This window comes from Thamnophis sirtalis, unplaced genomic scaffold (genome assembly GCF_051295495.1).
Source record: "Thamnophis sirtalis isolate CommonGarterSnake01/CBP01778 unplaced genomic scaffold, rThaSir2_p1.2 scaffold_14, whole genome shotgun sequence".
Taxonomy (NCBI): Eukaryota; Metazoa; Chordata; class Lepidosauria; order Squamata; family Natricidae; genus Thamnophis; species Thamnophis sirtalis.
The window spans coordinates 49,080,050-49,100,769 of NW_028261394.1; the positions used below are offsets into that span (position 1 = coordinate 49,080,050).

The following is a 20,720-nucleotide window of genomic DNA, read 5'->3' on the forward strand; positions in this document are numbered from 1 at the left end:
CCTGCCTCCCTGCAAGAGGCCCCGCCCGCCCGCCCAGTGGCGGCGTCTCGGCGGGCATGGCGGTGTGGACGCGCGCCCGCAAGGCCGGGCTGGTGGAGGTGCTGCTGCGGGAGCGCTGGGTGCGGGCGGTGGCCGAGCTGAGCGGGGAGGCGCTGGCGCTGAGCTCCGAGCCGGAGCCGCGCAACGGGCTGCCCAACGGCGCCTCCTCCGCCGCCGCCGCCGCTGCCTCGCCCTCCGCCTCCCCCGAGCGGGGCGCCGGAGCCCCCTCCCCGCCCTCCCCGCCGCGGGGCTCGGCGCCGGGCTCCCCTCCGGCCGGGGTGCGGCGCGTGCGGGTGGTGAAGGCGGAGGCGGGCGGGCTGGGCATCAGCATCAAGGGCGGGCGCGAGAACCGCATGCCGGTGCTCATCTCGCGCATCTTCCCGGGGCTGGCGGCCGAGCGCTGCGGGGCGCTGCACCTGGGCGACGCCATCCTGGCCGTCAACGGCCTCGACCTCCGCGACGCCACCCACGACCAGGCCGTGCAGGCGCTCAAGCGGGCCGGCCGGGAGGTCCTGCTGGAAGGTGAGCTGCGGGGAGGCGGCTACCCGGGGGCCGCTTGCACTGGGCGCCCGGGGGGAGGGCGGGGGGCCAGCCGGTTCGTGCCGTGCCAGGCGCCAAAGGCCGCGGGGGAAACGGAGGCGCTGCTTTCCAAGCGGAATTTCCCACTTCTTGGCCCGGTTTCTGCCAGGTTCCCGGAAGGGCGAGGAGGCGGCCGGCTTTGGGCCGAGCGCTTCAGCCCAGCCTTCCAGCCCTTCCCTTACGAGGCCCGCTTCGCTTGCCCGGAACAGGCTGCGGGGCTGGAGACCCAATGAAGGTCGGCGGGGAGCGTCGGGCAGCCCCGACCTGGACGCGCTCTGCTCCGGCCGTTGCAGAAGGCAGCGAGTCCCCTCCGAGTCCCGAACAGGCTGGCTGCCGGGATGCTCTTTCTGGGGCAAGGCCGGCAAGGGCCGCCTCTCTGCGTATTGGGGGTCTGGCGTGTCTTTGGGGGCCCAGGGCTGCTCCTGCAGGGCCCTGGAGAGGGGAGAGGCTGGTCGGAGACCGCGGTGCTGCTCAGCCTGCCTTTAACCCATGTGCAGCTTCAGCCATGAGGAAGCGGAGCTGCCGGGCACACCTGTGGCTCTCCAGCGCTTGTACATTCTTTGTCTCGGGGGAGGGAATGCTCGGTGTTGGGGCTCTGCTCTCTTCTTGGCCAAGGAGGGTCTCTTGTGGGCCCATAAGTGGCCCTGCGGGGGCTGGGCTGGCCTTCCTGCTGTAACCCACAGCCCAGGAGCAGGAGAAGCCAAGTTTGGGTGCCAAGGGAGCAAAGGATAGCAGGGGATTTCAGAAGTGACCCAGGCAGCGATTTTTTATGCTCCTCCTCCTGTTGGAGCACAGCCTGCCTTTCTCGGCCCCTCTTGGAGGAGAACTATGCCCCCCCGCCCCCCAAATCTCCATCCGCCCCGCAAGAGAAAGAAAGTGGGGCTCTTTCTCTCCTTTGTGGGGAGTCTGCAAAAGTGCTCATAATAGCCGGGACTTCAAAGGGGTCCCCAACTCTGCAGGAGGCCTGTCCTTCATTGCCCTGAGGTGGAAGGCTTGGTCTGTGCCGCTCTTTGGGAGTTGACAAGTGAAACATGGAAGCCCCCCCTTCCCCCCCCTGCACACTGGCCGCTCAATTGGCCAAGCTTTTCCCTAAGTCGCCCCCACTTTGTGTCCTGCCTGCAGCTGGGCTCAATCTCCCCAGGGCCACTTCGGCTCACCCCTTTTCTCCCCTACTTCCTCTGCAGGGTAAACGTCTCTGGGTGGGAAAACAGAGAAATGCGGCAGCCCCTTAAGGGAGGGTGGGAAGAGGGATGGGAGGGGGGGCTGTGGGGAGCCGGAAGGTCCCACCCAACGACGGCTGCTCCTCCCTCCCTCCCTCCCTCCGGCTTCCCCTGCTTTGCCCTCTGGGAGACGGGCAGGGTCTCCTGCCACTCAGGGCTCTTTGCGGCTGAAAGGCAGCTGCGGACTTGGAACAGGGCATGTTTCTAGGGGGGGCTGGGCTGTGCATTTCCTCCCCACCCACCCACCCATATATAAAATGCGAAAGGTTGTGAAAACTTCCGGAAAGCCCCCCTTTCTCTGAGCAGCGGCTCTTCCTCGGCTGGAGAAGAATGGGGGCTGAGGCCGGCTGGGGTCAGTCTTGGTGGGAGCGGATAGAGCTCTCAGGCTGCCTTGGCCTGTTGTGGCAAGCGAAGGTCAGGAATGTGGGTGGAGACCAGGAATGTGGGTGGCATTCGGGGGTTTTGCAGCTGAAAGGGCCACTGTTAGGGAAGCCAAAGGCCGCCCGAGGCCACCCAACCATCCTTGGGGCCTTTTCGAACTGGGGCTCTGCCCAGGTTGAACCTCTTTGGAGTCACTTGCCTTGGTTCCTCCTGGGCAACCAGCCCCTGACCCACAGAAGAGTTTTCTCCAGAGGCCCAAATGTTTCTCTTCCTCCACAGGATTCCTTAAGCCCCTCCTCTCTCCTGCCTTTCAATCCAGGGGTTTGGGGATTGGGTGTGTGTGTGGTGAATAAAACACTTGTCAGGTTTCCGAAAGAGGCTCTTGCAAAGAAGGTGACGGGCTGGGATTTATTCTTCCCAGCGCTTGAGTCATCGGCCGGCTGCTGTTCTTGGAGCTGGCTGGAAAGGAGGGAAGGCCTCCTGGGCAACGGAGGGTAGGGAAGTTTTATGGACGGGGATACTGGAGAGCGAACATCTGGTAGCCAGCTGTGGAGCTCTTCTTCTACTGAGCCAGCCTCCTAGGAGGGGCCTTTTTCCACTCTGTGGTCTGTGCAGAAGGAACGCTGCTCCCTCCGCCTCCCCCCTCCCCCCCCATCCTCTTGGAGCTCCTGGGTCTGTAGAGAGGCCAGAGGGTGAATCTGAGCCCCACAAAGTGCCCTGCTGGTTGGCTGGATGGCTCCCTCTGCACCACTGAGGCAGCTGTGCATGAGGCTGTGACTCTCCTCCTGCTCCCCTTTGTGGAGGCCTGGAGCCCCACTGGACAGGCTGGGCGCTGGGGCAGCACCCCCTCTGCCACCGGCCCCTGTTAAGGCCAGCGCCCTGCTGACCGGGCTCAGGCAGCTAATATCCTGCTGCCACCCCTGCAGCTGGTTGGAAAAGCTGTAAACACCTGCTCTGCTCTTGCCTCCTTGGTGACTTTGGGGTGGTCTTAATGTTGGGCGAGTCCTTTGGTCCTCCCAGAGAGAAATAATCTTTATTTTTATTTGGCACCTGTGCCCGTTGCTTCAGACCTCCCTTGGTGAGGCCCCTGTGCCTGGCAGGGCTGCTCAGAGAGAGTCGCCTTTAAACAAAGGGCTTCGAAAGTTCGGCCGGCCTCTGTGCCTTTTAGGGCTGCAGCGTGTCTGGGCATAAGCTGCCAGCCCCCGAAGGCAAGATGATCCCAGGAATGCGGAGCCCGGGATTTGCATGGGGAAACGGAGACGGCATTTCCCCTGGCCCGGCTTCAACCGGAGGCGGATGAGAAGGCGAGCGGCTGATGCCGGATGCCCTTTCCTGGTGCCCCCATGCCAGCTGCTTCCTCTGCACATACCCTTGGCTCGGTCCTCATCGGGAGACCCAAGTGACCCTCTGGGAGATCCTTCTGGGGAGAGCAGCCCAGCAGAAAGAAGATTCGCTTAGGTCGTGAAGACTTTATCGCCTGCTAAAAAGGGGAAATGGTTTGTGTGTTTATTTAGAAGTTCCTTCTTCACCCCTCTAGGGTGAAGCTCTTCCTCCAGCTGATCTTCCTAAAGGCTGAAGGATTAGTGGGGCTTGGAGAGTTTTCTTAAGGGTTTGTTTCTGTGGCTGGCAGGGCCTCGTGTGTCCGCTGCCTCTGTTGGCAGAGCATTGATCCAGATTTCCTCTCTCCTTTTGGCTTCTCCCTCTGAATGGCGTCTGACCAAGAGCTCAGTTAGCCAAACAAGCAGACAGAACAAAGGCTAACGCAGATTATTGGCCCTTTGCAATCGGATCAAAGGCCTCCTCTAGTGGCTGTGTCTTTGCTGGGGGCCACTGCCCCAGAAACCACCCACGGCTGCCTCTGCACCCTGGGGGCAAGTAGAGCTTCCCTGCAGCTTCTCCTGGCTGGAGCCAAGATGCCTTCCGGGTGCCAACTGTCCTTGCTGAGAGGGATTAGGAGCCTGGCTGCACTAATCCTCTCTGCAGGGCAGCAGGGCGCAGAGCTGATCCCGGAACCAGCGCCTCGGGTGGGGCTGTTCTCCTTGCCAGGCAGGGGGGGGGGCTGCCCCAGAGCAAGAACCGTTGGCCTCCCCACGCCTCTGTGCTGCTGCCTGGCCGGGTGGGCCGCATGGGGCAGCTCAGAAACGGGGAGCTGGGCTGTTGGGCAGTGCTGTGGGAGAGCCTTCCTCCGGAGGGCCTGCCATGCTGTTCAGGGGGGCGCCGGAAGTCTCGCCTGCTCCCAGCGGCCTTTGCGCTGAGCACAGGGACAGGTCCCCATCAGGGGACTGTGGTGGTGAAATGGCCCCTCGGCCTGGGAGTGGCTGCAGGCAGAGAGCAAAGAGGAAAGGGGGGAATGAAGGAGGCAAAGAGAAGAGTGGGAATCCGCCTTGCCAGAGTCCGTCTTGACAAAACAGCCTCCCCTGATGTCACCGCCTGCCCTTCCTTTGCCCGGCAGCCCCATGGCGGTGGGGTGGTGGTGTCTGTGATGCGAATCCAGGGGGAGAGAGCAGGTAGATCCTTGATAATGAGTGCCCTGGGGCTGCTTTCTGCCCAAACGACCTCCCTGTTCAGCCCACTGACGGGAGCCCCCGGGGGGAGTCACTCCGTAGGGTCTTGAACTCCTGGGAGAGGCTCAGCCCCTCCCTTCTCGCCTTGCTCTTAGTGAAGTACATGCGGGAGGCCACTCCGTACATCAAGAAGCCGTCGCTGGTGTCCGACCTGCCGTGGGACGGGGCGTTTCCACAGTCGCCCAGCCTCAGCCTCAGCGAGGAGTCTGGCTCCCCAAAGCACCAGAGCCCCCCGCAGGACCGCAAAGTCATCCCTTTGAAGATGTGCTACGCTGCCAGGAACCTGAGCATGCCGGACCTGGAGAACAGGTCAGAGGGCTGAGCAAGCGGAAGATGTTGCATGAGGACTAGCAGCCTGGGCTGACTTCCAGGGTGTGGCTAGGAACCCCCCCCCCTCCGATCCTTTCAAGGTTGCAGCCCTGCAGCCTCTCTCTGGGATGGGCGGGGGCATGCCAATATCCAATGCCTTTCTCTGCCTCCCCCCCCCCATTCCAGATATGTTGTTCTGGAGCGGAGGGTCTGGGTTGCAGAGGCAGGAGACCCTCTTGTGCCACCCGCACCCAGGCCTTCCGCCTGCAGCTGTAGCATTGCATCAGGGAGGGGAACCACTGTGCCAAAGGCTGCTTGGGGTGGCAGCAGAGTCTGGCGGAGAGCAGGAGTGGTGGATGCCCCCTCAGGTGCCGTAACTGGAGGAGACCCTCTTTCCCGGTCATCGGGCAGGGAGCGAGTGCGAGTCTCACAGGCCCCGTCAGATTCTCCGGCCCGTCTCCGCTGGGAAAGGATCAGGGTTGGCTTCCTCTCCGCAGCTCTGGCTTCTCTCTGCAGGCTGATTGAGCTGCACTCGCCCGACAGCCGGAACGCCCTGATTCTTCGCTGCAAGGACACGGCCACAGCGCATTCATGGTTCACGGCAATCCACAGCAACATCATGGCCCTCCTCCCACAGGTCCTGGCCGAGCTCAATGCCATGCTGGGGGCCAGCCACGCGCCAGGCAGCAGCAGGGAGGTGAAGCAGATCGCCTGGCTGGCCGAGCAGGTGAGCCCCCCCCCTCGGTTCCTTCCGAGGGCGAACCTTTCCCTGGCTGGCAGCCAAAGGGAGGGGAGGGGAGGGATGCATCTGGCGGCCAGGACGTCCTAGCCCCTCCCCGACCACTGGTAACTCAAAAGATGGGGGGAAGGGCTGTGTGTGTGTGTGTGGTGGGGTTCCCCTTATCTGAATTTGCTCCTGAACCTTGTCGGTAAGCAGCTCTCCCACAAGGGGGTCCTCCTGCCCTGGGCCCCTCTACACGGCCTCTCGCTAGTCCTGGGCCCCAGCTTCCCCGTAAAGCTCTCAGCGCCCCCTTCTGTCTCTCTTGGCTTCCTGCAGGCCAGGCTGGATGGCGGGCGGCAACATTGGCGGCCGGTCCTTTTGGCCGTGACGGAGAAGGACCTGCTGCTCTTTGACTCCGTGCCCTGGACGAGGGACGCCTGGGCCTCCCCCTGCCACAGCTACCCTCTGGTGGCCACCAGGTGGGGGACCCTCCGGGCTCAGGCCCCCCGGAAGGGGAGGGGGGACCCTGCGAGTGCTGGGGGACGGCTGCCTCTGGGCCTGGGGCTCTGATCCAGCAGTTCCCAGGAAGGCCCAGGGTGGTCTTGCCTTCTGGAGCCCATCGGCCTTCTGGGAAGTTCCTCCCTGCGCTTGTTTCGGAAGTTTTGTTCCGGAGGCAGAAAGTCCCAGGTGGCTTCCTGCAATCAGAAAAGCCGCTAGCAGCTCTTCCCTTGCGCCTCAGGTGAAGCAGAGCTGCCGGGGGGGGGGGGGGATTTGGCTGCCAATTCTGGCAGAAGAGCCTTACTGGGGCATCCCTGCCTGCCTCCCCACCCCACCCCCGCCTCCAAGGTGCCAAGGAGAGAAGGGCTGTCCTTGCTCCTCCCTTCGCTTCGGCCTTTATACTCGGCCTGTGCAAGAAGAAATCTTGCCATGTGTGCAGGGGAGGGGGCGGAGAGGTCAGCTGTCAGGCCTCCCCCCACAGGCTTCTGCTGCGAGGGGTTAGCAGGGGGCTCCAAGGGAGGGGTGGGGGGGCTGGCAGAGACTTGGCGGGACACCCTCCAAAGTCCTCCCAAAGAGATTCGCCTGCTCACGGGGTGCTGCTCTCTGGCCAGTCGGCTTCCCCTGCTGGGGTCCTTTCCTGACCTTTGGGGGGGGAGAACAGGGTGCAGTGGGGGTGGGCTTGTGGGAGGGTCTGTGTAATAGGGAAAGGAAACCCCCCCCCAATAATTTCTGCAGTCCCTCTGGGGTGGGGTGGGGGGCTTATTTGTTCAGAGCAAGTCACCCCCCCACCACCACTTGCAACTGCTGCTCTTTTGCCCCCAACGCAGGCTGGTGCATTCAGGCTGCAGGTCGCCCTGCCTGGGATCAGACCTCAGCTTTGCCACGCGGTCCGGTTCTCGCCAGGGCATCGAGATGCACGTCTTCCGTGTGGAGACCCACCGTGACCTCTCCACCTGGACCAGGACCCTGGTGCAGGGCTGCCATGCCGCCGCAGAGCTCATCAAAGAGGTCTCCGTAGGTACGGGCCGGCTGCCCAGCCTGAGGACTGTGGCCCCTCCTGGACCCTGGGCGGCCAGTCTAGCAAATGGGAGGGGGGGGGAGATCATGCCCACCAGCTACAGGGTTGGTGCCCTGGGCAGCAAGAACGATGAGAGCAGCCAGTGGGGTGGGGGGTCCCTCCCTTGAGGAATGGGCAGCCTAAGGCAGGCCAGCGAGTCCCTGCCTCCAAGGCTCTTTGGCCATCGCAGGGAAACCTTTCATGTGGCCATGTCGCACAGGCTCTCGGGCCGCTCAGGCCATCGCCTGGACTTGAAGGGCAGAAGGTGGGGACCAGCCCTGGACAGGAAGAGGCAGGCTGGGCCCAGTTGACCCCTGGGGTGGCCCTCCCCTCCCCTCCCCCTGACCATGGAGGCTCTGCTCTGTGTCCTTCGGCCTAGGCTGCGTCTGGAACAGCCAGGACGTTCAGCTCACCATCCACTATGAGAACGGCTTCACCGTGAGCAGCGAGGGAACCGGTTCTACCGGCCTCCTCCTCCGATACCCCTTTGAGAAGCTGAAGATGTCTGCTGACGATGGCGTCCGAAACTTGTACTTGGACTTTGGCGGCCCAGAGGGGGAACTGGTGAGTGGCCGGTTGAGAGGGGCTGGCGGGGAGCCATCGTCTGGCAATGTTTGCCTCAAGTGGGACTGTGGAGTTAGAAAAGGCCCTGCAATGCCGCTGGGGAAGAAAGGAGGAAGGCCTCTTGCTCTCACACCCGAGGGAGGAGGAGGAGGAGGAGGCAGCCACAGAAATGGTGCGTTAAAAATGGCCGCCACTGGTAACCAGAAAGCCACCTGAGCTCAGAGGTTTGGCTACACCTGGCTTCAGTTTTGTGTGGGACAAAGGGGTGGGTGGGTGGGTGCTGGCCTCTGAAATGGCAGGGGGTGACCCTCCCTCCCTCCCCCCTGTGTCCTCCTCCACAGGCCCTGGAGATGCACTCCTGCCCCAAACCCTTGGTCTTCGTCCTGCACACCTTCCTGTCGGCCAAAGTGACCCGCCTGGGCCTCCTGGCCTAGCCACAGACGCCACCACCATCGCTGCAGCCGCCGCCGCGTGGTTCCTGGCCTTGGGAAGCTCCCCCTGCCAGCCTCAGTGCCTTGCCTGGACTTGGAATGGTCCCGTCCCTCCCCTTCTGAAGGGCTCTGCGGAGGCTGCAGCCTGGAATCCTTCGCCTGGTCAGGGCAGGGCAGGCGGGAGCCGTAGAGGGAGCAATTCTCTGGTTGGATCGCGTCAAGCCATCGTTCTGTTCCACTTGCCAGATGTGCCTTTCGGTGGCGGCCGGGAAGAGAAAGGGAGCTTCCTCCCAGAAGAAGCAAAGTGGTGCCTTGTCTGCCTGCCCAGCTAACCGCTGCTGTGCCCGGGTCGTCTGCTGCTGCTGCTGCTGCTGGAAGGGGGTCTGGGTGAGGCTGGGGGCTGCTGTTCGGTTGGCTACCGGGTTCCAAATCAGCAGGGCCCCCAAAGGCTCCGTTCCCCCCCGCCCCCCCCCCAATCTGAGTTTTAGTCGGAGAGCCAGTGAAAGGAGCCCCTCCTCAACGCCTGGTTCAGAAACAGCGCAGGGAAACCGAGTAGCTTTCTTTGAGCACCTCCGGCTTGCAATGCGCAGCCTGTCCCTCTTGCCAGAAAGGGAGATGTTCTTTGACCGGCTCCCTCGCCCATTTTGACACTGACCATCAGACTGGAGTAGCCAAGCCTGAATCACAATTTTTACTATTTATCTTCCTCTGCAGAACCTCCCCCAGCTTGAGTGAATGTTCCCACAATTCCTAACAGGGCACTTCCAAAAATCCTCAGCACCTGCGAATGCAGAGTCAGTGAGGAGGCCACAAAATAGACCCCCCTTTCCCCCTCGGGCCCAGAGTTCTCCCTCTGCAACAAAAGGAATTTGGCCTCTTGATACAATAGTTGAGTCACCAGGGAAAAGCAGTGGAGGCACTGGGTGTTCCTTGCTCTCCCGAGGAAAGAAATGAAATTGCAAACCTTGAGTTGCTGCCCTGGTTTTTGCCCAGAGGAGGGAGGAGTCCGAGAGATGCCCCCAGTTCTGGCTCCAGTGGAGGGGATGGGTAGGAGGGGCTGCTACCAGGGAGGACCCCTCTGCACCATTCAAGGAGGGTGGGGGAGGGGTGTCAGGCCTCGTCCTTGGGACTTACAAAAGGGGGCCGGCAGAGATCCTGCCATGGGGGCCCAGGAGAAGAGCCAGAGGTTGCAGCCTCCGTTCCTCCTGCAGTCTGGAATGGGTCTTGGGCATCATTTGAAAAGGGGGAACAGCCCTCTCCTCTGACCGTTGAGCCTCCATCCTTTTAGATCCTGGGTCAGAGGCCCTCTTGGCCCAGGTGAAGGAGGGAGGAGGCAGAAGGCTTCCTGACCCCTCCTGTGAAGGACTTGGGCCCTCTCAGCGGGAGGGGAAGGCTGGCACCCTGGCCCTTGCCCTGCGTGTCTGGCTGCTCTGTCAGGACTGGAATTTGGACTTCAGAGAAACCTCAAGGAAGGATCGTTTCTGGCCCTTCTCTGGGCTAAAAGCCAATGCTCAGTGTTGCTGGCGTCCCTTTCTGAAGAGAATGCCTTTGCCACCTTCAGTTGGGGGAAAGCAGCTTCCCTTCCCTCCGTAGACAGAGAGGGCTGAAGGAATTGCAGCTGATCCTTTGCTGCTCGTGTCCACCGGCCAGGCTCCCACCCAGGGTTGCTGCCAGGGACCCTCGTACGTCTTTCAGAAAAGGGCCCCTGCCTGGAGGGGAGGGCGGGCTATGAATGTATGGCATGGAGGGACAAAATCTGGCTGGCGTTCGGTTTTCAAACGGTGCTTTTATATCACAGGGATAAACTGTCACTACCAAATTGAGACAAACATTTAAAAATAGGGGTGAGGAAGTGCAGCGTGGCTCTCGTGTTCTCACCCTTTTTTACATAGCACTAACAAGTCCAGGTCCAGTTTTTCAGCCCAGGGATGGTGTTGCAAGGAGGCCAATGCGCTGGGCGTTTAGACCCTGAATTGAGCATAAGGCTGGAGTGCGGGACGAAGCTCCAGCGGTGGAGAATTTGAGGCGGGAGGCAAGGACAGATTTCAGGGCTTTCTTGCTAATGTTTTTTAGGCCAGGGAAAGACTTTAATTCATTAATTTAATTACTGAACTGGGGTGGCGCCTCTCGCTAAGCGGATACCTTTGTTCCATGACGCAACAGCGATTGGCTGCAGTTTCCCACCACCTGTCAGATGTCGGGCGTTTACAGATAGGGCAAAGACAACCGTTAATAGGCCCAAAGTGCCAAAGAGGTCTTGAAATTTTGCACAGAAATCACTACAAGTAGGCGTCTGTGTTAACGCTGTGCAAAGCTGTATGTCTGTGTGGCTGTGCTGATTGTTATAATCTAACGTGGAGTATTGCAACAGACGCCGTCACAATCAAATCCTCAATGTACAACCAGCTTTATTTTTTTATTCTTCGTACGTGGTATTTATACAATGACTTGCTTTTCCAACGATTTTAAATACAATTCTGGGGGGTCTCCAGGTTCTCAAGAGGCGACATTTCGACCATGTCTGATCTTTGCCAGCAGAGAAATTCCGAAAAAAATGCAGAAAACCTGGGGGCTCCTGGCCCGAGTTACTCTCCGCTGTATCGCATTGTACATTACAATGAAGGGCGACAAAGGGCAGGTGTATAATAAAGGATTATTAGTTTTAGCCTTGACTGCTCCTTTGTGTGTCTGGGGGGAGAACTTTAACCCTCAGCAGTGAATTGGCAGCGGGGGAGAAAAATGGGGAGGAGACGGGGGGGGGGAGGTGCTCCCCAATCCAATGGGGCAGAGTGCATTGGAGGCGCGGAACCATGGGGGGGGGAATGGGGGACCCCCTTGCTCCCCTCGTAGGACGGAGCCGGTCCCTCCGGGCATGGAAGGGAGGGCGTCGGGGGAGAGGCGTCCTTATCCCCGAAGAAGCGGGAAGGGCTGCAGCGGCGGCCCCTCTGCACTCGGCGACCCCGCGAGGGGAGCCGTTCTTGGGGGAGGCCTTCCGCTCCTCCCCCGCCGCTTTCCGCGGCTGAAAGACCAGCGAGGACGGGCGGAGCAGCAGCAGGAGCAGCGCTCGGGCGGGAGAACTACCACTCCCATCAGCCCGCGCGCCAGCCGATAGCCCGCCCCCGCGCGTTGCTGTTCCCGCGCCGGCCTGCAGGGGCGCTCTGCGGACAGAGGCCGCCACCGCCGCCCCTCCGCCGCCGCCCGGAGCCCCCGCGACCCCTCCGCCGCCGCCGCCGCCGCGGGCAGGGATGCAATGACCACGTCCGCCCTCCAGGTGCCTCCGCCGCCCAGCCCACGCGCCCCACTCCCGGCTCCAGGCCTCCCGAGCGGCCCGGCCTTCGCCCCCGGGGCAGCCGCGGCCTCTGCCGGCCCACCTGGCGCGCCCGCCGCCAACTTCCACGCCAAGCAGCGGGGGGGGGGGGGCGCTCGGAGGGGCCGCCGGGGGACGCAGGGCCCCCTCCTCCATTGCGCCGGTCCGGCCCGAAGGAGGCGGTTGGGCTGCCGCGGGGCCCGAGCGCCCCCCGCCCCCTCCCTTGCAAGGCTGCGGGGCTCCCGGGGGGCCTCCGGGGGGGGGAGAGGTGGGTGCCGCGAAGGGGCGCTGCGGAGAAGCCCCGGGGGGGGGGAAGAGCCCGAGGGGGCCGCAGGGGAAGGGAGGGCCGCGGGAGGGGCGGCGCTTGGCCGGCTCCTCTCCTGGCAGCCCTGGGGGCTTCCCGGCTGATCCCCCGCCCGCAGCCCCGGCTGACCGTGGCTGTCCTTCCAGAAAGCCATTGACTTGGTCACCAAAGCCACGGAGGAGGACAAGGCGGGCAGCTATGAGGAAGCGCTGCGCCTGTACCAGCACGCGGTGGAGTACTTCTTGCACGCCATCAAGTGTGAGTCCACCAGGGGCTTTGACCCGGGGGTCGGGGGGGGGGGGAGCAGGCCCGGGGGGGGGCAAGGGAAGGGAAGCCCCTCCTGGTTCTGGCACCCCATCCGTCTGCTCGCCCCCCCCCCCCCCCCCGCAGATGACGCGCACAGCGACAAGGCCAAAGAGAGCATCCGGGCAAAGTGTGCCCAGTACCTGGACCGGGCGGAGAAGCTGAAGGACTATTTGCGGAACAAGAGCAAGCAGAGCAAGAAGCCGGTCAAGGAGGCCCAGAATGACAGCAAGGGGTAAGGGCCGGAGGAGGAGGGGGCATCCCAGGAAGGCTACGGGGAGGAAACCTGGGGGCGCTGCCTGTGCCAAAGCCGACTGGAGAGGAGCCTGCGAGGAGCCTTTGCTCACGGCCTGCTCTTCCTCTGCAGCAGCGACAGCGACAGCGAGGGTGAGAACCCGGAGAAGAAGAAGCTGCAAGAGCAGCTGATGGGTAAGCCTGCCCCACTCCCCCCGGGGGGGGGGGCTCAGAGGCCGCTCTGCTCCGCCCGAGTACTCAGCTCAGGTCTCGCGGGCAAACTGCCGTGGCTGCAGGTGCCGTTGTGATGGAGAAGCCCAACGTGCGATGGAGCGATGTAGCGGGCCTGGAGGGGGCCAAGGAGGCCCTGAAGGAAGCCGTCATCCTGCCCATCAAGTTTCCTCACCTGTTTACAGGTGAGGCCAGGGGGGTCTCTCTCCACGTTCTCCTTGATGTTTTGGGATGAATTAAGCCATTTCCTCTCCTCTCTCTGTCAGGTAAGCGTACACCCTGGCGTGGGATCCTCCTCTTCGGCCCCCCAGGAACCGGGAAGTCCTTCCTGGCCAAAGCAGTGGCCACTGAGGCCGGCAACTCCACCTTCTTCTCCATCTCGTCTTCAGACCTGGTGTCCAAGTGGCTGGGGGAGAGTGAAAAGTAGGTGGGGAGGGCAGGGCTTGCTCTGTGGGGTATTGGCCCTTGGAGAATGGGGCCAGGAGTGAAAGGAGGCAGCGTGGTGGGAGCTTGCTTCCACTGGGGGAAGCCTGCACGCGGGCTGTCCTGGCCCTCTCCTCACTCTGCCCGGCTTCCTCTTTAGGCTGGTGAAGAACCTCTTTGAGTTGGCCAGGCAGCACAAGCCGTCCATCATTTTCATCGATGAGGTGGACTCTCTGTGCGGCTCCCGGAACGAGAACGAGAGCGAAGCTGCTCGCAGGATCAAAACAGAATTCCTGGTGCAAATGCAGGGTGGGTGATGTTCTCAGGCCAATGGCCAGGGCTGGGCAGGCGGGTCCGGGAGTGGGGGGGGCCTGCTCTCTCCAGAAGGGGTGACTCGGAACACTTCTCTTTTTCGTCAGGCGTTGGGAATAATAACGACGGCACTTTGGTCTTGGGCGCCACCAATATCCCCTGGGTACTGGATGCTGCCATTCGGAGGAGGTGGGTGATAGGCCTGCATGCGTGGGTGAGTTTAGCCTGGCAGAAATCAAGTAATCAGTTTTATTTGCTACTACAAATAATCACAAGAACAACCTGAAACCGACTTGACGTTGGACTGAAGGCTTTTCACTAACCTCTTGGCCAAATGCAGTGAGCTGAAACTGCCCCAGAGAAGAGGGGTTGCTGCCAGCTCACACCCCAAGGGCTTAATGGGCAGGAGGGCGAGCGACAGGTGCCCTTGGGGGCACTCCCATGCCACGCCACCCAGCTTTGGAGATTGACCCCTGCATTCCTCCGCACATAGGTTTGAGAAACGCATTTACATCCCGCTTCCAGAGGAGCCGGCTCGTGCCCAGATGTTTAAGCTACACCTGGGCAACACCCCACACAACCTGGCTGACGCTGACGTTTACGAACTGGCCCGAAAGACGGATGGCTACTCGGGGGCCGATATTAGCATCATTGTGCGGGATGCCCTGATGCAGCCCGTCCGCAAAGTGCAGTCAGCCACACACTTTAAAAAGGTGAGCCTGGCAGTGTGTTTGTGTGTGTGTGTGACTACAGTGTCCTGATGGCTTCTGGTACAGAGCAGAGCACTTTAGCTGTGAAAGGAACGAGCTCCCTGCCGACCTTTCTTCATGCAGGGCTCACCCGTTGCTTACCCACCCGCAACTGTTCTTTTTTACATCCATTTCTTTCTGTGGGGAGGGTTACCCAACACAGCAGGAACTGTTCCCGTCATTCAGTGGGAGCAATGGGACGCCGAGATCGGAGTGTTGAAGGCCTTTGTGGCCTGGCGGGAGACTTCCAAGACTGGTTCTCTCCCTCCTGCCCTCTTGGACTGCTGTTACTGGAGAGCAGGTGGCGACTGAGGGGAGGCTCGTCTGCCGGCCCCTTCCCCTCCTTTCCCAGCCCTCCTGGTCGCCTACCGCTTGTATCCTTACTGCAGGTTCACGGACCTTCTCGCACCAACCCTGGTGTGCTGGTAGATGACCTGCTGACTCCTTGTTCACCAGGGGACCCTGGGGGCCTTGAGATGACCTGGATGGAGGTGCCCGGGGACAAACTCCTGGAGCCGTTGGTCTGCATGGTGAGCGGTTGTGAGAAAACCCCTTTCCTACCCCCCCCCCCTTAGGCCAAACTCTGAAACACCCAGGGCTTGTGTGTGGAATGTGGGTCTGCAAAGCGGGACTGAGCACAAAGCTAAGCGGGGGCATAAAGCCTCCGTCCCTTCCCCCTTGTGTTGAAGGGAATACGGCCGAGATTTAATTTATTAGATTTATTAATGTTGGATTAATAATGATTAATAATTAATAATATTAATGCCGGACCCTCAGGGGCTCTGAATATTCCCTCTCTTTGCAGTCAGATATGCTGCGCTCGCTGGCCACCACCCGCCCCACGGTCAACGCGGAAGATCTCCTGAAGGTGAAGAAGTTCACAGATGACTTTGGCCAAGAGGGCTAATGCTGCACCTGTGGGACATGCCCCATTGTTAGGTGGGAGCAGCCAAGGGCCCGTTTTCCTGGCCGTGCGTGGAAGTGGCCGGGAGCGGCTGGTGGACTCTGCCATGCAGAAGCTTCGGTCTCCACCCGTCTCCGCTGGAGGATCTCTGGCTGGGGATGGAAAGGGATCCACTGGGGTATTAAGGGACAAGAGCAAGCCTGACTTGATCTGCTGTGTTTTTCCCCTCCCGTGTCAAAATACTGCAGATTTCTGGTTTTTTTCTTTTATTTCCGATGCTTAGTTTCTCTTTATCAAAAATAAAAGCAGCCCAACTCCCTTATGCTCCCAGCCATTTCCTCCCCCCCACCCCCGTGAGTGCACTTCTGTTCCCCAAAGAAAAGCCAGGGGTTCTCCCAGAGGCCTCTTTCATATTCCCCGGTGCTGCCGCGCCTCACCTCAGCTTCACTTGAGGAAAGGGCATTATTTCGCCAAACCTCTGTGATGCTATTTTATTGGGTTCTGGTATGTTTTTTGCCGATGTTCAGTTTCTGTCCAGTCCGAACTCCTTTGGCTCCCGCAGCGACTTCCCTTCCAGCCTTTGGTGAAGGTCCTCAGCTGTTGCTTTGCTTCGGGGCCCATGCTTGATGTAGCTTCAGACTGCAGGCCTCCTTTGCAGCCCTGCAGTTCCACCTGCCTGCCAGATTCCTTTGCAAAGGAGAGGAATGGTGACTTGGCTCCCATTGACAGGACACAGGCGGTGTTCCCTGCGGGAGACCCTGGCAAGTCCCAAGGAAGCTGCTCTGCAACCTTTGGCCAAGTAGAGTTGCCTTCTATGAGCAGAGGGGCAGAATGATAGGTGCGCACGCACACATCCAGGCCCATTGCTTTTACTGGGAGAATTTGTGCCAGAGGGAGAGGGAAGTCCTCCACCGGTGGTGTTAAAAGAAGCTGCCTTGTGCTTAAGAGGGCTGAAGGGCCACTTTCCCACAGCCCGGCCCACCTGTAGTGATGGGTTTTAAAGTGATGGGTTGTATGGAGAGAGCGAGAGCTTGTGGAAGAATAAAATGCTGGAAATGAAGCCTTACAACATTCTGTTCTTTAGCCGAGTTTTCACATAAATAACTGGTAACATTCACAGCAAGTTCAGGTCCTGCGAGGGAGCAGAGAGAGGCTGGGCTGCTGCTTTCAGCTCCCTCCCCGGCTTGAAGGAAGGCAGGTGCTCATCGGTTGACCTTGGCCCAATGCAAGCAGCTGAAAGTCCCGCTCTCCATCTTGTCCACGTAGAGGATCCCTTTGATGTGGTCCATCTCGTGCTGAACGACGCGGGCTGCGAAGCCCCTGGCTTGCCACGTGGTCTCCTCTCCAGCCTCGTTTAGTCCTGGGGGAAGGGAGAAAAAGCACCCAGCGGGGCCTCAGGTGGGATCCGGGGGCGAGCAAGCGCTTCTTCCCCTGCGGCCGCCTGGCCTCTCCCCCGCCTCACCTGAGACCTCCACGGCCATGTGCCGGGCGACCACGGCCGAGAAGCCGGGCAGGCTGGCGCAACCCTCCGTGAAGAAGCTGGCCCGGCTGTCCAGCACCCTCATGGTCGGGTTGAGGAAGACGCGCAGCGGGAAGGGGGCGACCTCCAGGGCGCGCAGCCCCTCCGGCAGCTCCTGCCGCAGCGGCGGCCCCCGGAACTCGGCCACGAAGACCTGCAGCGGGACGCCCAGCTGGGGCGCGCTCAGCCCCACGCAGTCCTCCTTCCGCATCACCGCCACCAGCCGCGCGATCAGCCGCTGCACCTCCGCGCTGCCCACCCGCTCCGGCTCCACCGGCGCCGCCACGCCGCGCAGCACCGGGTCGCCCACCAAGCAGACGCGCTGGAAGGGCGGCTGGCTCGGGCCCAGCAGCTTCCGCCGCAGCCAAGCGCCGGGCTCTCCCCAGGGCCACCCCGAGGAGGCGAGGCCGCGCGGCCGCCCAGGCACCGGCCCGGCGCGGAGAACAGCCCGCAAGCCGCCACTCCACCTCCGCGCCATCAGCCCGCTCGGAGGGCAGAAGAGCGCCCCCAACGGCAGGAACGCTCCTTTGCCGAGCTCCCCCGCCTCCAACGGAGCCCGCAGAGGAGGACAGCAGGGGTGGGGGGAGGAAGTGAAAAGATCGGACAGCGCAAGCGCAGACGGCCCCGCGCTCCAGCCCCTCCCCCTGGGAAGCCCCTCCCCCGGCTTTGGGAGGGGTAAAGGCGCCTCCCACCCACAATAAAATACCTTTGGGGGAGAAAACAAAACACCAACTTTATTTCCAGTTCTTCTCTTACATCTGCCCCCCCCCAACCTCTTCCTTCTTGTCCAGGTAGGCGGCCAGAAACAGCCCCTGCAGCCAAGCGCAGCCCTTGCCTGCCCAAGGATGCTCCTTCAGCAGATGAGCCCCCAAAGCCCCACCAGCTATCCTGTTGCAGAGACCCCACTGAGCAGCCGCGAGTCCTCCGGAAGGGGGCTCTTCTCTGCAGCTGGGAGGACAGAGACGGCAGGGCTAGGATCGGCTTCCTCCTGCTCCGAGCCAGAGAGTCCCAAGTCCAGGGGAAGTTGTAGGGCCAGCCCCTTCTCAGCCAGGGGGAGAGCAGTTTCGTTCTTGGGAAGGACTGAGCCCAGGAGCTCCTGGATGGCCTCCTCATCTACACAGGCCACACCTCCATATTTATGGACCTGAGCAGCAGGAACACCTAGCAGGACAGGAAACAAACACACAGATGGGAAACCAGGCCCTTCCATCAATCCCAAGTCCCAGAGAAGGCTCCTCTCTATGCTTTCCAAGTCTGGGATCCCTCCCTCCTGGGCACCCATGCACGTAACTCCCTGATAGGCCAATTGTCCCAAAGCCTCTTTTTCCTAAAGGCAATTAGACCTTCTTGATGTACAAAGAAAACACCGAGTCCAGTAGCCTTTTTGTAAAAAGCACCTTTGGGGCAACCTCCGTGGTGGAAAATCTCAGTAGACCCAGGGCCAAGCCTGGCTCCAAAGAGCACGTTGGCTCCACTTCCACCAGCTTCCTCCTCCTACCACTCCCTGCGAGGAAGGTAACTGACCCAGAGTCTGTGCAACCTGGGCTAGAGGGAAGAGGAGCTGGAGACAGCGGTTGAGGTATGGCACCAAGTCTCCCAGGAACGCTGTGCAGAACTGAACAAACAGCTCTTGCTCTTGACCGCTGAATGCTGCCGCCTCTGCTCGATGGAAAGCCAGGATGATCTTTACGCCCTGGGGAGAGAAAAGACTCCTTAGAAGCCTTTGGCTCGGAAATTCAGAGCAACCGAAGGGAAATTTCCCACTAAAAACCCCCATCATAAATTATCCAACCAGGCAGGTAGAATAGTACTCCCCGCAGGCGTGGCATACCTAGACAGAATCCACCAGCCACCAAGAGCCTATGAGATTCTGAGGAGCTCAGCTTAAAATGGGAGGAATGCATTCCAGCTTCTGGAATCGCCATTAAAATAATTACCCTCATCACTGAGAAATACGGAATATTTCCCCCTGTCTAAGAGAGAGAGCCGTACCTGGCTGAGCACGTTCTCCAGGAGAGCCGCCACGACTGTGGCCAGAGCGACAGGACAGCAGAGACGCAAATCATTGAAGGCCACCAGGATGTTGTTGAGCAAGTGGGCAAGGGGGGGAAAGTCTAGTAGCACCAGAGGGGGCTGCAAGGTGCCTGGTTGGGCAGAAGGCATTGGCACAGAAACGGCACTGCCCAAGAGAGCCGGCGTAGAGATCAATGTGTAGGAGTTCATCTCTTTTTGGAACTGGTCTGTGGCCTCCTGCATAGCTTTTTTGAAGGTAATGAGCACCACGCGCTGAAAAACGGGAACAAGCTGGCCCCGGAAGTCTGCCCCTACCCGGCTGAAGGACAGGCCAAAATACATGCACTGGCCCAGCAAAGAGTCAAGGCGATTGCCGACTCCACGCTGTAAGTCTCGCTCAAGAACCAGCAGAAACTGGGAGACTTTCTGCAGCACCCATCCATGGAAGATGGCACTCTCATTGAAGGTGTCCTTCCCCAGGGGTGGCACCAGCGGCTCTTCGTCTGCAAATATGGCACGATACTGCGTGACAATGTCGAAGAGATGCACGCGGCAGGCTTCTATCGTTTTTGTGATGTGCACATAGGGGTCATCATCAGGAACAGCTGCAAGGATGGAGCGCAGCCAGAAGTCTCTTGCTTGCAGGAACGTAATGCGCAGTTCAGCCTCTGTGAACACATCCATGCAGCGCAGGTAGCCAATGACACGCAGGCAAGCAGGCAGCTGGATGTTGGTGCGTAACTGCTGGATCAGTTGAGTAAGCATGAGCTGTGTGGACTGACGCACCTCGGCCACTATACCCTGGGAAGGAAAGGAAAGCTGTCCTTAGTGGGGCAGACGCTCTGAAAATGGATTCCCAAGACCATACGAGAAGTATTCCCCATTTCTAATTGTGGATCCCACATGGCCCTTCGGACACATTGTAGTAATGCTCCCACAGACATGCTCTGGCAATGACAGTCGCCTGAAACATCTATGCTGAGATGTAGTATGTTTGAGCAACTGCATATACACCACAGTCACGTAACAAAAGGCACCTGATCCTAAATCACCCCAAATTTCTGACTATAAAAGCAACCAGTCTTTTACAAATCAAAAGCAAAGCCATAAAGCCTCAACACTTTTCCTTTGCCTTCTTCTCCCTCCTCTGAGCTGGAGTTCAAGGCTAAGGCCGTGTCCTCTCCTGCTGAAGAGGAGCACGAAGCCTTTGCCGCAAAGCCCTCAAGTCAGCTTCACAGGGAGCCTGCAAGTTCAAAGCACCTCCCGCACCTGAATTACGGGGATGCCGGCGTGCTTCTTCTCCAGGCGGCGGACGTAGGAGACGAGCTCCAGCGCCTCCTCGTAGTAGCTGTTCCGGACACAGGTGTCCATCAGCTGCGGGATCTCCAGCACCTCCAGGATCTCCGTGTGCCGGTTCAGCGTCACGTTGTTCATCCGGCGGTTCTGCGCGATCTGCTCCGCGTGGCGCATGAAGCCCCTGCGGGAGAAGGCGGCGAGTCAGCGGGGAGGAGCTGGCCCGCCGCCCCCCCCCCGCCTCCCTCCGGCCGGGACGCGGCGACTCACCGGCAGGCCTCGGCGAAGGGCGGCAGGCGGTCCAGCAGGCGGCCCAGGCCTTGCTCGATGCCGCCGAAGCCGCGGCGGGTCTCGGCGGTGCACTCGGCCGAGCGGATGAAGGTCTTGTAGTGCGCGAAGGCCAAGGCCCGCGTCTGCGCCCCCAGCTGCGCCCGCTCCTCCGCCAGCCGCCCGGGCTCCCGCCGCAGCGCCTCCAGGCCCAGCCCCGACAGCGCCGCCAGGTAGGTCGGCAGCTCCGCGTCCCCCGCCGGCACCGCAGAGGGCGACGCGCGGAACAGCCAGGCCAGCAGGCTCGCCTCCTCCACGTCCGCGGCGCCGCCCGGGGCCGCCGCTTCCGAGGCCGCCATCGCGGAATCTACGTGGACCAGGAAGTGATCGCTATGGCAACCGGGGCGCTGGGCCCTTTCTCGGCACTTCCAGCTTCCGTTGCGACCACTCTATCCCGACATCCTCTATAGTCCGTGAAGCGAGCGCGGATTGGATGAT

At 61.0% G+C, this 20,720-nt stretch overlaps 4 protein-coding genes across 4 annotated transcripts; 2 read left to right on the forward strand and 2 right to left on the reverse strand.

The window, feature by feature from the left end:
* Positions 1 to 49: 49 nt before the first annotated feature.
* Positions 50 to 9,950, forward strand: SNTB2 (syntrophin beta 2). Its single transcript, XM_014057867.2, has 7 exons — positions 50 to 561; positions 4,879 to 5,092; positions 5,609 to 5,819; positions 6,150 to 6,292; positions 7,139 to 7,329; positions 7,748 to 7,932; positions 8,274 to 9,950. The coding sequence occupies exons 1-7, from the start codon at positions 57 to 59 to the stop codon at positions 8,364 to 8,366; spliced, it is 1,542 nt and encodes a 513-aa protein (XP_013913342.2). The 5' UTR covers positions 50 to 56; the 3' UTR covers positions 8,367 to 9,950.
* A 1,578-nt stretch (positions 9,951 to 11,528) lies between these two features.
* VPS4A (vacuolar protein sorting 4 homolog A) lies at positions 11,529 to 15,448 on the forward strand. The gene is made up of 11 exons (XM_087729282.1): positions 11,529 to 11,634; positions 12,121 to 12,232; positions 12,365 to 12,512; positions 12,645 to 12,706; positions 12,808 to 12,927; positions 13,009 to 13,165; positions 13,326 to 13,474; positions 13,585 to 13,666; positions 13,971 to 14,190; positions 14,616 to 14,756; positions 15,032 to 15,448. The coding sequence occupies exons 1-11, from the start codon at positions 11,614 to 11,616 to the stop codon at positions 15,131 to 15,133; spliced, it is 1,314 nt and encodes a 437-aa protein (XP_087585408.1). The 5' UTR covers positions 11,529 to 11,613; the 3' UTR covers positions 15,134 to 15,448.
* Positions 15,449 to 15,606: 158 nt separating this feature from the next.
* On the reverse strand, positions 15,607 to 17,225 carry PDF (peptide deformylase, mitochondrial). The gene is made up of 2 exons (XM_014074828.2): positions 16,593 to 17,225; positions 15,607 to 16,490 (listed from the first exon to the last, which is right to left on the reverse strand). Exons 1-2 carry the CDS (start codon positions 17,125 to 17,127, stop codon positions 16,333 to 16,335), a joined length of 693 nt encoding a protein of 230 aa, XP_013930303.2. The 5' UTR covers positions 17,128 to 17,225; the 3' UTR covers positions 15,607 to 16,332.
* Positions 17,226 to 17,491: 266 nt separating this feature from the next.
* On the reverse strand, positions 17,492 to 20,623 carry COG8 (component of oligomeric golgi complex 8). Its single transcript, XM_014074824.2, has 5 exons — positions 20,226 to 20,623; positions 19,932 to 20,139; positions 18,642 to 19,463; positions 18,174 to 18,342; positions 17,492 to 17,810 (listed from the first exon to the last, which is right to left on the reverse strand). The coding sequence occupies exons 1-5, from the start codon at positions 20,579 to 20,581 to the stop codon at positions 17,533 to 17,535; spliced, it is 1,833 nt and encodes a 610-aa protein (XP_013930299.2). The 5' UTR covers positions 20,582 to 20,623; the 3' UTR covers positions 17,492 to 17,532.
* Positions 20,624 to 20,720: the final 97 nt, after the last annotated feature.